At 41.0% G+C, this 14493-nt stretch overlaps 1 protein-coding gene across 6 annotated transcripts in view; it reads right to left on the bottom strand.

Annotated features, from left to right (window-relative positions):
* The window catches only part of LOC126407393 (uncharacterized), an 18263-nt gene extending 9113 nt beyond the window's left edge, over positions 1–9150 (bottom strand). For 2 of the 6 annotated variants that reach the window (XM_050072249.1, XM_050072245.1), the window contains exons 1-5: positions 8928–9150; positions 5665–6164; positions 648–782; positions 476–555; positions 194–248 (exon numbers count right to left, since the gene is read on the bottom strand). In XM_050072249.1, the coding sequence (XP_049928206.1) occupies positions 194–248; positions 476–555; positions 648–782; positions 5665–6162 (768 nt within the window). In that variant the 5' untranslated portion in view covers positions 6163–6164; positions 8928–9150. Of the gene's footprint in view, positions 1–193; positions 249–475; positions 556–647; positions 783–5664; positions 6165–8625; positions 8778–8927 lie in introns of those variants that run through there. The other 4 variants (XM_050072247.1, XM_050072248.1, XM_050072246.1 and 1 more) reach the window with 4 other exon arrangements.
* Positions 9151–14493: the final 5343 nt, after the last annotated feature.

Genomic DNA, 14493 nt, shown 5'->3' with positions numbered 1-14493 from the left:
TATATATATATATTTATTTACGTTTATGTTTGTTAATAATTCCTGTTTATTTAACTATATATTTGTTAATACTACTGTTTAAATTTCTTATATTTTCACGTTATCTTTCCTCTCTTGCAAGGAGCACCTGTAACATAAATAATTTCCCCTCGAGGATCAATAAAGTATTTCTGATTCTGATTCTGATACTCACCTGAAGGACGGAGCGATCAGGTAAATCCCCACTGAGGCCTTTGTAGAGTATGCTCCTGTGTGAAGCATAAAACATACATAAGTTTCATACACATATTTTCTTTTTTTAAAGATTATTTTTTGGGCTTTTTGCCTTTAATTGACAGGACAGTGTGAAATGTGGAGAGAGAGAGTGGGGGGATGACATGCAGCAAAGGGTTGCAAGCCGGAATTGAACCTGCGACCACTTCATTCAAACAATCATGTAGAATATTGTAATAAATCTACAATATTCAGCTTTTACCTTACACCCTCTGTTGTTGCTCCACACTTTGGTTTAGCAGACAGCACAGCCATCCTGTGCACAGGGCCTGGCCTTAAACCCTATCAAGTTAGGCAGGATATAGTTTAGAAAATATCCCCAACCCGTGTATAATGACAGGCAACAGGTAAATATGCCTTGTTTCTTGACTTACCAAAGTTCTGTGCTTGTGCCATTGTTGTTCTCCCTCGGTACAGCTTAGCATACAGTGGTTACATAAAGGTGCTCCAGCCACACATGTGCCGCTGTGATGAATCAGCTCCATGGGACTGGAATCTTTCAGTACCACCTGCAAAAGTAAAATGTCATAGTTAATACTTATTAATCTTGGTTTGTTTCATTGTTTAGTCATTCTTTTAGGACGCAATCTGGGTTTTTAAATATTTCTTTATGTCTAATAGCCACTGAGCATGTATGGTAGAGTATTTTGTATAACATTTGAACTGCATTAGATCAATATCCCTAATCAATTTCATTTGATTTATGATAGCCTAATACCTACAACACCAGCTTGCACCTCATTCATTTACATCAAACATGAATGACTTTAGCTAAGTCCCCAGGAACATCAGGAACTGGGTTATAATAAAGTACCAGTAACAACATCATAACATGAAAAAAAATGCATGCAGTAACCCAGTGGGTACCAGCAAGGGGAACCTACCTGTTATTTTAACCACTCTTCATTATGTGCAGATTTAAGAGTTAACATTGCATTAAACATGTATGACCTTAGCTAAGTCCCCAGGAACATTGGGAACACTGGGTTATTGAAGCAGGGGCGTATAACTGTTCTGTCTTATCGATCCAAGCTTCACCAATCACCATACACTCAAACTGTGAGGCTTCTCAGCTTTCTTCATGGATCTATAATGCCCAGAGAACAACTTCACCTGTGCCCTGATCTTTGTCTGACACTGAGAGGGACAGAAAGTTAATACAGTTAGCACAATAACTAACAATTAAGAAAATACGAAATAAACGCAAAGCTAAAAAATTAGCACGTTGCTAACGTTAGCTGGTCGGCTAACGTCACCATATAATCTACTTACCCTCATACTGGTGCAAGTAACTGGATATATACAGACGAAAACCCTTTTCCCGCTTGCTCTTGGGAGCAGGGGAGTTGGCATCCACCATACGATGCACATAATTTAGTAATATTTTTTGGAAGATTTTGAAGACATCTTGTGAAATTCATGGTGACGCGGTGAAGCTCGAAGTTAACCGGAAACTCCTTTGCCGCTCACTGGCACAAATACGAGTACGTCATGAGTTTGTGCACAGAGCCTATAGTAATATATGAAAGAGAAAATAAGAAAAGTCTCTGAAATGAGAGAAATCAGCAACAACCTTTTTTGAAAGTCAGAGCATTTTACTATGCCGCAATCAGCATGAGATTCAGGCAAATGACTGGTTCCACACACACACTCTAGCTACACCACTATTTCTCATGCTGTAAAGCATAACCAGTGTTGGGCAGTAGCGTCACTACAAGTAGCAATTTTACAAATTTAACAGCATTCTCAGTAGCATGGTGGTAACGTCACTAGTTTCTGAGTCAAATAGCTTTTTAGTAGTGAAGTCGATTAATTGACCGAGTAGCACAGTAGTGCCCATAAAAGTGCACCAGACTCCTTTTCTGCTGAGGTCTGGCTAAAACTAAGGCTAGTAAAACTGAGGATAGGTAATGTGATTGATGCTAGCACCACACTGAGGCATGTAGATGATAGAATTGCCACCTGTCCCATATAATACAGGATTGTTCCATATTGAAAAAAAAAAAAATTGTACTGTCCCATACCAGTTCAATAAGGGAAGCAGTTTGTCGCATATTCCTGTGCACACAATGCCTAAACTAGGTTCTTCCATAAATGGGTAAAGATAGCATGCACATTCCAAAAGACTTAATGCTGGGTGCTGGACCAAAAAGTGAGAATGACATAAAAGATAGAGTCCGCACACCAGAAGCTGCTCCTTGAAGAATTTATTTGAAGTTCAAATAAATTCTTCAAGGAGTTCATTCCCAGCTATGTTCTTGACATGCTGGGAATGAACGATTAAACCAAAAGAGTTTCACGAGACATAGCAGAGAAATATTGAATCAGAATTTGTGGAGGAGAATGTCAAATAATGGCATGTCTGTCATTCAGCATCATCGTTGCTGTGGTTACAAAGACTCCACTCAGGACCACTTTAGGTCAGCTCAATGACCTGCTGGCTGCTTGATTAAGTTATTTGTAGGTCCCTTTTACTCCAGGATGTTAAACTTATGGAGCTTATGGAGTTCTAAAGCCTCAAGTGCACTTGTATCTCTTTCATTGTGGCGCTGGACGTGCATGCACAAGCTTTGTTTACACACCCACAGTCAGACAAATTGATGCAGAAACACCCTTTAATTGGTCTGCATAGCAATATCTGTGATATATTTGCCTCCAGGCAAATATTTTGCCTCGAGGCTTTTTAGTAAGCCAAATATTCGAGTTACTCAGGGAATCATTTCAGCCCTATCCTATCATCTGTTACCCTGTTTACTTGTGAATTGTTCCAAACATGTTTTTTTTGAGCATTCCACAGCTTTCCCAGTCATTTATTGCCCCTGTCCTATATTTTTTTAGAATGTGTTGCATGCATCAAATTCAGAGTGAGTGTACATAAACAAAAAACAATGATGTTTATCAGTTTTAACATGAAGTATCTTGTCTTGTTTTGTATTGTATTCAACTGAATGTAGGTGAAAGGATATGCAAATCTTTTTTTTTTTAATTTTCCCACCCATTTTTTTGTTTTTCTGGGTGGTATATCGGTTCGTACCGAAAACTGGTATTTAATTTTGTTTTGATATGAATTCATGTAGCCTCCTGCAATACCGGTAAATAGCCCAAACAACATCCGGAAGGCACGCGGCGCGAAAGTGCTTCAGCAGGGACCCATTTCACCACTGTACACCACAGGCGTGCTAGAGCCGGCGAGAGTCAGAGCATAGAGAAAAGTTTAGAGACTAGAATGGCTGCCGGAGAGAGTCCTGAAAGTGAGGCAACTGTACACAATGACCCAGAAGAACTCATACCAAAAAGAGCAGTGTTTCCCCTATATGCAACTACACACACACAGTTGATGGCAGTACTGTGTAGCAGGGCTTTAATTAGATATGACTTCAGTTTTATGTAGCTCTCTCAGAGCCTGATGTCTCACATACTACCATGAAGTCTCAATGTGAACAGGTGCACAGTTATTTAAGCAATTAACACATTCACTTCAGAGTAGGGACACACGCACGCACGCACGCACGCACGCACGCACGCACGCACGGCTCGGGCTGCATTTTCCTGACCGAAGCCAACCCGTCCCGAGCCCGAGACAATTATAACTGAGCATGGCACTAATGGAGCGGAGCCTGTGTTGCGTTCAGGCATTGTCACGTAAATAACAAATTCCAGCACTTGAATAGGCCATAGCACAACACAGCAGCATGTCAAGTGGGCCGAACCCGTGCAAAATACTGGGAAATACCGTGGATTTTTTTAAAAAACGTGATGTGAAAATTTTGTCATACCACCCAGCCCTATTATCAGGGTTGTACTGTATACACAGTGGCAGCATGCAAAAGTTTGGGCATCCCTGGTCAAAATGTCCTTACTATAAATAGTTAAATGAGTGTAAGATGAACTGCTCTCCAGAGGCAAGAGGTTAAAGATGAAACATGCTTTTTCAACACTTTCAGCAATATTACCGTATTAATTTTGGTTAGAAAAAAAGAAAGGAGCACCATGCAAAAGTCTGAGCACCCCAAGATATTTGCGCTCTCAGACAACTTAGGGTCTCGGACCTTAATTAGCTTGTTAGGGCTATGGCTTGTTCACAATCATCATTAGGAAAGGCCAGGTGATGCAAATTTCAAAGCTTTATAAATACTCTGACTCCTGAAATCTTGTCCCAACAATCAGCAGCCATGGGCTCCTCTAAACAGCTGCCTAGTACTCTGAGAACTAAAATAACTGATGCCCACAAAGCAGGAGAAGATTACAAGAAGGTGGTAAAATGTGTTCATCATGTAACTAAAAAATGGCCATTAACAGGAACTGTGGAGGTCAAGCTGAGGTCTGGAAGACCAGGAAAACTTTCAGAGAGCTGCTTGTAGGATTGTTAGAAAGGCAGATCAGAACCCCATTTGCTTGCAAAAGACCTGCAGGAAGACTTATCAGACTCTGGAGTAGGGGTGCACTGTTCTACTGTGCAGTGACACCTGCACAAATATGACCTTCATGAAGAGTCATCAGAAGAATACCTTTCCTGTGTCCTCACCACAAATTCAGCATGAGAAGTTTGCAAAGGAACATCTAAATAAGAAACAAGTCCTGTGGACCGATTAAGTTAAAATATAACTTTTTGGATGCAATGAGCAAAATTAAGTTTGGAGAAAAAAGGGTGCAAAATTTCACAGAAAGAACACCTGTCCATCTGTAAAACACGGGGGTTGATCGATCATGCTTTGGGCTTGTGTTGCAGCCAGTGGCACAGGGAACATCTCACAGGTAGAGGGAAGAATGGATTCAATTAAATTCCAGCAAATTCTGGAAGCAAACATCACAGCATCTGTAAAAAGGCTGAAGATGAAGAGCGGATGGCCTCTAAAACAGGACAATGATCCTAAACACACCTCGAAATCCACAATGGACTACCTCAAGAGGCACAAGCTGAAGGTTTTGCCATGGCCCTCACAGTCCCCTGACCTAAACATCATTAAAATCTGTGGATATACCTCAAAAGTGCAGTGCATGCAAGACGACCCAAGAATCTCACAGAGATAGAAGCCTTTTGCAGGAGGAATGGGTGAAAAATCCACCAAACAAGAAACAAAAGACTCTTAGCTGGATACAAAGGGCATTTAAAGGCTGTGATACTTGCATGGTGCCCAAACTTTTGCTTCAACCCCTTTTTCTTTTTTGTTATTTAATTATTTTAAAACTGTAAACTTACTTGAAATATTGAAGAAATGTGTCATCATTAACTTTCTGCCTATTGGAAATCAGGTCATCCTTTACTTGCCTAACCATTCACAACAACATTTTGACCAAGAGTGCCCAAGCTTTTGCATGCAACTCTACAATATGAATGAGATAGATGACATGATCGCTGAATTTATTGATGATAAAAGATAAATAAAATACCATTTCCTCTGTTATTTCCTGTTTTCTGGAGGTGAGGCCAAAGGGTTTTGATGACCATAACTGGCGCGGGGGGCTGTAGGATCTCTGGGTCACTGTCCACTCCTCTTCTTCCTCTTTGATGTGCAGCTCATCTGTGACTTGCAGCTCCTCTTTGACTTGCAGCTCATCTGTGACTTGCAGCTCCTCTTTGACTTGCAGCTCATCTGTGACTTGCAGCTCATCTGTGACTTGCAGCTCCTCTTTGACTTGCAGATCATCAGTGACTTGCAGCTCTTCTTTAACTTGCAGATCATCTGTGACTTGCAGCTCCTCTTTAACTTGCAGATCATCTGTGACTTGCAGCTCTTCTTTAACTTGCAGATCATCTGTGACTTGCAGCTCCTCTTTAACTTGCAGCTCATCTGTGACTTGCAGCTCCTCTTTAACTTGCAGCTCATCTGTGACTTGCAGCTCCTCTTTGATTTGCAGCTCTATCATGGCCTTGTCTTCGTCCATCATGTCTGAATGAGGGCAAAAAAGAAAGAGATTAATGCAATGCAAATGCAAAAACACTAAGATGTTGCAGCAGCATAGTCAAACAGCAGTTGTGAGAACTGAAATGTTTCTACAGCATTTCTACACCTCTCTGATCATCTTGTGTCGTCCAAGTAGATCTGAACTGTGTGTGTGTGTCTGCTGTTCTTGTTCCATCTTTAGTACATGTACATGCATGATCTCATTTGAAAGGCAGCACTCTGAAGTTTATTCCGTCAGTCAGAATCACTGTCATTGGTTATATAAGCTTCCAAATGCTGACATTTTTTTTGTTTTTGAATCTTTGCCTGAATTTCTTAAAGCCACAGTGTGTAGGAATTTCTTCCATCTAACGGTGAAATCATATATTGCATTCAAACGGATAGCGGATTCTCCTTCAGCAGCTCTTTCCACTTGGGAAAGGCTACCCCAATGTTGACCCTTGGTTTTTAAATTCACTGGTCACATTGCTAGTCAGCTGCAATCATGGCTTGACTTTAAAAAATTCTAACAAAGGGTTTTTCAGTGGTTTATTGTAGTATTGGGTGTACTTAATAACATACTAAAAGTCTACTAAAGTCTGACCACTAGAAATGACCATTGCTCCTTACTATTTATCAGAGACAAGCAATTTTGGTGCCAAACCCCATGTTTTGGTGATAAAGGCATCCAATTAGAATATTTAAATTATCGTGAAGTTATAACAAGTACAAACTTAAAATAAATCAATTGGTTATGAACATATTTATGTTAAAAGTGAATAAAATTTACAATGTAATCGGACATTCCTCCTTTCTCCATTTGATATTATATTTACATATCGTATTTTAGTTTTGCGAATCAGGGGATTTTAATTCAAATTTTGGTGTTAGATGCGCATCTAAACAGGCTGATGGAAACATTAGCCATGTTTCCATCAGCCTGACGTAGCGCACCTCTCTCCATGGTGATATCCACACTCCGGGTCGGGAAGGCGGTAATGCATTTACAAGCTGGTTGCCAACCGCCACAAAACGTAGAAGAAGAATGCGAGACTTGGGATGCGGTCGGAAAGTCTCTCCTATCGTCTGTTCCTAATCACTATTCCTTGACCTTGGTGGGAAATGTCACGAGGCCAAGGAAAGATGAGTAGGAGAATTCATAAGGACTTAGGAAAAGAGAACCGCGGAGGTGAGAAAATCCGACCGCACTTACGCTGGGCTATGTCATCATGCGACGGCGGATGTTATTGATGTGGGTCTGCTGTGGTGAAACTACAATGTTCTGAAGATGGACTACAAAATGCACACGATGAGAACATATGGGGCGTATGTTCTCATCGTGTTGTTTCATGCAGGATATATAAACGTGGACAACACGGCCTGTTCTCCCTCAACCCCATGAGGGAGAACAGGCTCTGATTGGAGGGAGAGCTAACCACGCCCACTTAGGAGACGGGAAGAGTAACCGTTTTCTTAACATTGGATAAGCCTAAGGTGGGGTATCTCGCTTCATCAAATATCTCTGGTCTCAGCCTTCTCTTGAATCAAGGCTATTCAACCGCACCAAGCGCACTCCTTGATCGCCTGAGCGGATCCTGCGCTTTTTTATCCAGCGCCCCTGCTGTCACCCTCCAGCATCGCAGCTCAAGTTACACTGCGCATGTGCAATCCCCCCATGTTTGACCCCGTATCTCAGCCTTCTCTTGAAAAGCCTTGGTCATTTCACTCAGCTAGGAACCTTCCTAAGCAAAAAAGACTTTCCGACCGCAGCCTTGTTTTGTTTGCGGTTCTGCGGAAAACTCGCGCGAGTTCGTAGTTTTCACCAAAGTCCGTACATTTAATGGAAACACACAGGATTCGTATTTCTTTTAATGCGCATTTCCCAATGATTCGAATCACTATTGGATGAAAACATACCTTCTGTAAGGTATTAGGCCCTATCCATCTCCAGCAGGCGCCCCAAAAATCCATTAGGATGCGGGGAATCAGGATCGCATCGTCCAAATCAATTGACAAAACAAAAATCTTATGTGTCGGCTTAACGAAATTATGGTCTGCCCCGCTGAATCTCACTCTAAGTTTTTTTTTTGTTGTTGTTGCTGTTGGCAACCCTGTGTTAAGCAGTGTTTAATGTGTGCTTTGAATCAACAACAGAAACCCCACCACTAACTACTGTTTTGGAGGTGAAACTGGAGAGTGAAACAGAGACACCGCCGCAAAGCTATTGTTGGTTGGTTTGTATTCTGACACAATGTCCTGGCGGTGAATACCACAAACACACACGACGCCCAAACAAAACGTGTTTCTAGTTTTCCCGGTGTTAACCGTTCCTGCTTCCGCTCTCCGACCGTGGTCATAAAGCACAGGGGAGATTTGTTTACCCCCTGGGCAGAAGTAACCTCGGTGTTAACCCCCCACTCGCTTTTGCCAGCAGCTGGAAAGCAACACACATAATACTGTGACTTACATTTCACATTTACTGCTAACCTGACCTCTTTATTGCGAACTGTGTACCCACGTTTTCCCGCACTCAGCTCTGCTGCTTACACAGTCATCCGAATCACCCGCTCGCTCTCTCACTCCTCCATTCACTCCACGCGCACACACTGCCCTGCCTCTTGAGAGCCACGCTACTCTTGTAACACTGGTCGCCCCTGCTACTCAACCTCGTGACTGTTCCTGGTGTCATTTCCTCAAGAAACAGGCGGAGAATCTGCACCCCACAGCACGTGCACTACCCATGTGATCACAAGAAATATTTACACTTACTGAAGTTGAGCTCCAGCTGGACCGTAGTTCAAAACGAGACCGCTTATCCTCGGAATCTTCACAATGCCGTGTCCTTGCGCTGACCAACAGTATCACAGCCCTCCGCATCTGATGAGCTGGCCAAATTGTCGCCGGTGTCCCTGCACACCGCTTCACCGGCTTCCCTGAGTTATCTTGCAACCTGCAGCCCATCTGATCATGTAGGCCTACGCTGTGGGCGTTCTCACCGCACTACCCCGACAGGGAAACCAATCGACACCGAGAGAGTGAGAGCCATCGTCTGCTCATTACCATGTGAATGGTGGGGGGTGGATACTCAGGGCTCCATGTATTGTGTGTCTGAGTAATATTAAACGTTTTATGTTTTGTCTAAATCACGTTATTTTCAAACCATCTCATAAACATAAGAACATGTAAATGATGAGGTTTCTGTCAATATTTTTGTCATGCTTGTATGCTAAAAACGTCTAAAGATAATAATCTAAATACACGGCATGTTTATCATAATGCCCAGAGGGTGAAAACCCCTTTAACTCTTGTAAAAGTCACCGAAATTCACCTACACAAGGCAGACCCAAGGTAAATCGAAAGCTGTGCTTGTTCCATTTTTAGTACCTGTACATGCATGGTCTCATTGGAAAGGCAGCACTCTGAATTCTTTCCCTATTAGTCAGAATCACAGCAAGTGCCTCTGTCATTGGCTTACATAAGTTTCAACACACTGAAATAAGTTTTTTGATCCTCTGAATATGTTTTATTAAGGCTTTGTCCAGGTGTTTTTCCAATAAAAGAGGATAATGTACTGAATGTGTGAATATGAGTGAAACACTAATCAGCAAAGACAGAAATGTCTCTTTAGGAGCTTATTGTGTATAAAACACTTATTGTGTGTAAAAACACTTCTGGAAAACCTACATTGATGAGAAATTGGTCAGTATTGGTTCAAATGAAGTGTCAGTAAAAAGGCCAGGGGTTTACCTCCACCATGGTCACCTGCAGTCTGGTTTCTTAGTAGGTGGAATGAAAGAAATTACCAACATGTATAGAAAAAGAGTGTGCCAGGAATGTGTCCTAAAACCCTGAAACGGCTTAGTGTTTAACCACCCAACGTTCCCTCATCTCAATGTCAGTGGATTTTTTTGAATGGGTTTTTGGTTATATGCCTGAAATTAGGTCTGTGGTTTACACAAACTTATAGGAATTTCACAGTTGGCTCTACAGTATAAAATACGACCATAAAACCCCCCCGTCTTTATGATTCATAACAATTGTCTTATCCCTTATCCCTAATTTTGTTATTCCTGGAGCACTATATATGAAACAATGTAATGGCAGTTTGTGGATATCTATGGATGTAATAATGGGTTTGGACAAATATTTCACTGGATTTAGATCATGTGGACCTCAGAGAGTGCATGAGATGAGGTGAACGCTGTGGAAGCTGTGGTTCAGTCTGGAAAATCTGATCTATGGGTTCTGATAAGGCTTTTTATGTGAGTTAAGACTGTTTATTTGTTTGTTTGTTTGTTTTTTCTCTGACAGAAGTGTTTATTGAACCTGCTGTGGTGGTTGTAACTCCAAGTGGTCAATATAAATGGAACTACAAGGAGTGTGTGGCTGAACAATAGGTCATATGACTAAACAACTACCACTACTACAGTAGTTGTTTTACATATCATAATCATTGAAAATCATCTAAGGAGGACCTGCAGGTGGGTCATCGAATTTCCAACAGTTTTTAAATAGATTACGACACAGGTGTGCTTTGGGCTGGTCGTAATGAAAGGACACTCTAAAATGTGCAGTTTGATCTTAAAAGAAGACATGTATCAGGATTTCATGAGTAGTGCCACAGAAATGCATTTTCTGGTCACAGATACCCCAAAGAATCAGTATCTGGTGTGACACCATTTTGCTTCATGCAATGCGATTGCAGGTGAAACAGCCGGATATGGAGGCCCTTAGCTGGTGTGGTTACACATGGTCTGTGGTTGTGAGTGCAGCTGGGTGTACTGCCAAATTCACAGAAACGATATTGGAGACAGCTCATGAGCATTCAGTTCAAGAGCATCAGCTCTGGTGGACATTCCTGCAATGGCGCACTCCTTCAGAACTTGGGTTACTGTGGCATTTTGTTATGTGATAAAACTGCACATTATAGAGTGAACTGTTACTGTGACTATCCCAAGACACACCTGTGTAGTAATGATGCTGAGAAGTGCTCACCAACATAGATATCAAAAATTTGCAACCAAAATATGAGAAAAAAATCTATTGAAGGAATTTTGAAAAAAGAGGGAGGAAAAAGTGTTGCTTTTACATTTTTGTTCACTGTACATTAACTATGTATTACATGCTCTGGTGTTGTTGTAAAATGTGAGCAAATCTAAGCAGTATCTTCAGAGTCACGTGACTTTTTTGACTTCAGCACAAGTTCAGCTACAAGAATATCTATGTAGTATGTATTTCATGATTATACTTGAAAAAACAACAACAGGTAAATTAAATATTTGTAAAAAAATAAGTTTTAGAACTGTGTTGGAGTGTGTAAAAACATGATCTTACCCTAAGTGATGAATTTTTTAGGAGACTTGAGGTGATTTTGTCAAGTCCTAGGAATGTATGAAGCACTGACACTTTGATCTGCTCCATTGATTTGGAGCATGAAATGGATATCCAAAAAAGTATGTCCTATTGTTTTGGGACAAAGTGTTGGCAGTGGTGTTATCAAATTTCTACTGAATATGCAAAACGTGCTGTTCACAGGTTAGGTCAGGTAAAGCCTCCACGCATACACTCTCACAGACACACCGTCTCTAATCCCTTTACAGAGTGTAAAGTCCTTTTGTGGAACTGATTTAAATCACCACACCCTTTACAGTGTATACACAGACACACAGAGAATCACAATGTGATTCCAAAGTGTTGAATATTTTATATGTGTATAACCACACACTGAGCTACAATGTGTGTGTTTTGCTTGTTTGCTTTGTTTTCTTTTTTTAATGAATATGCAACATTTCCTCAATACTTTTCTATTTTCATTATATATACACCAGCAGGGGTCACTGTGCACAGGCAGCCCAACCAGCCCAGCCAGCTCATACACACCAATGTGGCCCCTCCAAGACGCAATTTCATCCTGGACGACCAGCTGGGGTCTAACCGAGTCCATCAGATACCCACACTTAACTTGTTCAAATTGTTTTTCACTGAGGACACTGTCAGGACAGTGTGTGAGAACACAAACAGACAGGCGCTTACTCAGACCTCCCTCATCTGTAGATAACACTTGTTGCACTAAGCCAAGTGTGTGCTAGTACGCATATAAAATATGGAACACTTTGAAATCATGGCCTGATTCTGCGTGTGAGTCTGTGTATGTACTGTACATAGCATGGTGGTTTAAATCAATGCCACAAAAGAACTTTACCTGGCCTCACCTGTGAACACCTTTTGCATATTCAGAAAGGATCATTACCCCTCCCACTGCCAACTCTTTATCCCAAAACAATAGGACATACATTTTTAGAAAGACATTTAATTGTCCAAATTAATGGAGTGATGAATATGTTTGAGCTTCATACACTGCAAAGATTTAACAGAATCACCTCAAGTCACCTAAAAATTCACTACACTGACTAAGGTCATGTTTTTTTTACACATTCTAACACAGTTCTAAAACTACTTTTTACAAATGTTTCATTTAGCCTACTGTACCTGCCTTGCCTTTGTAGGATTCTTCTTTGGAAAGACCCGTCCTACCAAGAAAAGAGCCTTGAAAATCACCAACTGACTACAAAAGCCATAAGCTATCGGGCTAATCACTGTCTGTTGATTGGCTCTGTAAACTAGGAAGTAAGGCAGGCTCCTCCTTTCAACACAGGCTCTCTTTGGCAAGCCTATGAGGAGAGCATGGCTATAGGCTATACTAGAGTAAACCCAGCATTTGGACAATGATGAGTAAGCATATTTACATGCAAATGGGAGTTATCATGTACAATAAGAAGAGAGGGAGATTCTGAACATTTGAAATGATACAATGTGTTTGGACTAAATATTTCGCTGGATTTGGATCCTCTTGACCTTTAGGAGTGTATGAGGACTGCTTTTGTTGGAATATAATCCATTTGTGAGTTATGACAAGGCATAATTGATTGATTCACCCCTGGTCCCACCTGACCCTAACAACTCACATTGTGACCATAACGACTCTGAAACTAAGAGCACACGTTACAAGGGTTCCCACCCACACAGGGTTTAAAGCTTGCAACATCGTACCAGTCTTTTAGAACTGAAGAAGCTTCTTGGATGACAGGCGAAACGTCTTCAAGAAACGCACGCAAGTCCAGTTGCCTACGATATAGCATTATTACATGAACTTTGTAATGCGTAAGATACATGAAATGATATGATGACTGTATTTAAAAAAGAACTGCAGATAATATAGTCAAACATGCAATCATTGGTGCAATCATGCTTCAAATGCATGACATAATAATGCAGTCTAGGGAGAAATAATGCTACAACACGTATACAGTCACTGTTAACTGTCAAGACAACAAACAAAATAGACTGGCATGAATAAAAAATGTTTAAATGGGTCAAATGTTTGTCGTATTTCACATGAATTTAAACACAAAATTTAGAATAAGAGGGAAATAAGGCAAACTCATTATATCTTCACTGTTACAGCAGGTTCTGCCACTAGATGTCACTATTGACCTTTGAGTTGACAAGGCGAGTTTGCACAGTCTCTGAAATATTTGCCTGTTCTGAATACAAGCCAAAGTTCAGCACCCTCTTTGAGACTATGCACCACAGAAATAACAAGCTCTGCCACTTTGGGGGGTTATAACTGCTTCACCACATGTCTGCAGACCCCTGTAGAGAATCAGCTATGTAGCTTACCCAGTCCACACTGATTAATATAGAAAGTGAATGTGTATGTATGCAGCTGCTAGGTGTATATAGTATAAATATTTAGACACCTCATACATGAGCTGGACAGACATTTCCCTGCTCATTTCTGTGGGCTTCAAGATCCCCCCTGGTGCTGGTAGACAGAAACCTCCTGGCAAGGTGCACTTTGCATATGCAAAATACTTTTTTTCTTTTTTTGCACCAGCACAAAAATAAAATGTCCAAGGGATGCCCTTTTGTTCCACTTGAGCACCTGCCCAGTGAAATATCTGTGCACGGCACTCCTGGAGGGACTACTATACACTGTTTTATTTATTTAAGAAGTGAGAAGGTTTTGTCTGGATTCCTGTTTTTGTACTTGTGTTTGTGTTATATTTGAGTTTCCTGTGCTTTGTTCTGTGTGTTCCTTATGTGTTCCTGTATATGCACATGCAATGACGATAGTCCCTTGAGAACTGAAACGTTTGCTGCTTGTTTGCTGCTTGTGAAGATCCCCAGTAAAATGATCTTTCATTAAGACTCTTAGTCTACATTTGTTTTCTGTGTGCGAGTCCTTTTCCGCTTTTTGACTTTCATCTCTGACTACCGCACCAGAATTAAGAAGATTTTAGACTGATGTTAAGTGCACAGCTCTTTTCTTGCT

The sequence above is a fragment of the Epinephelus moara genome, chromosome 20, assembly GCF_006386435.1.
Source record: "Epinephelus moara isolate mb chromosome 20, YSFRI_EMoa_1.0, whole genome shotgun sequence".
Classification (NCBI taxonomy): Eukaryota; Metazoa; Chordata; class Actinopteri; order Perciformes; family Serranidae; genus Epinephelus; species Epinephelus moara.
Note: the sequence above shows the minus strand (reverse complement) of the source record. Positions and strands in the feature narration are given on the sequence as shown.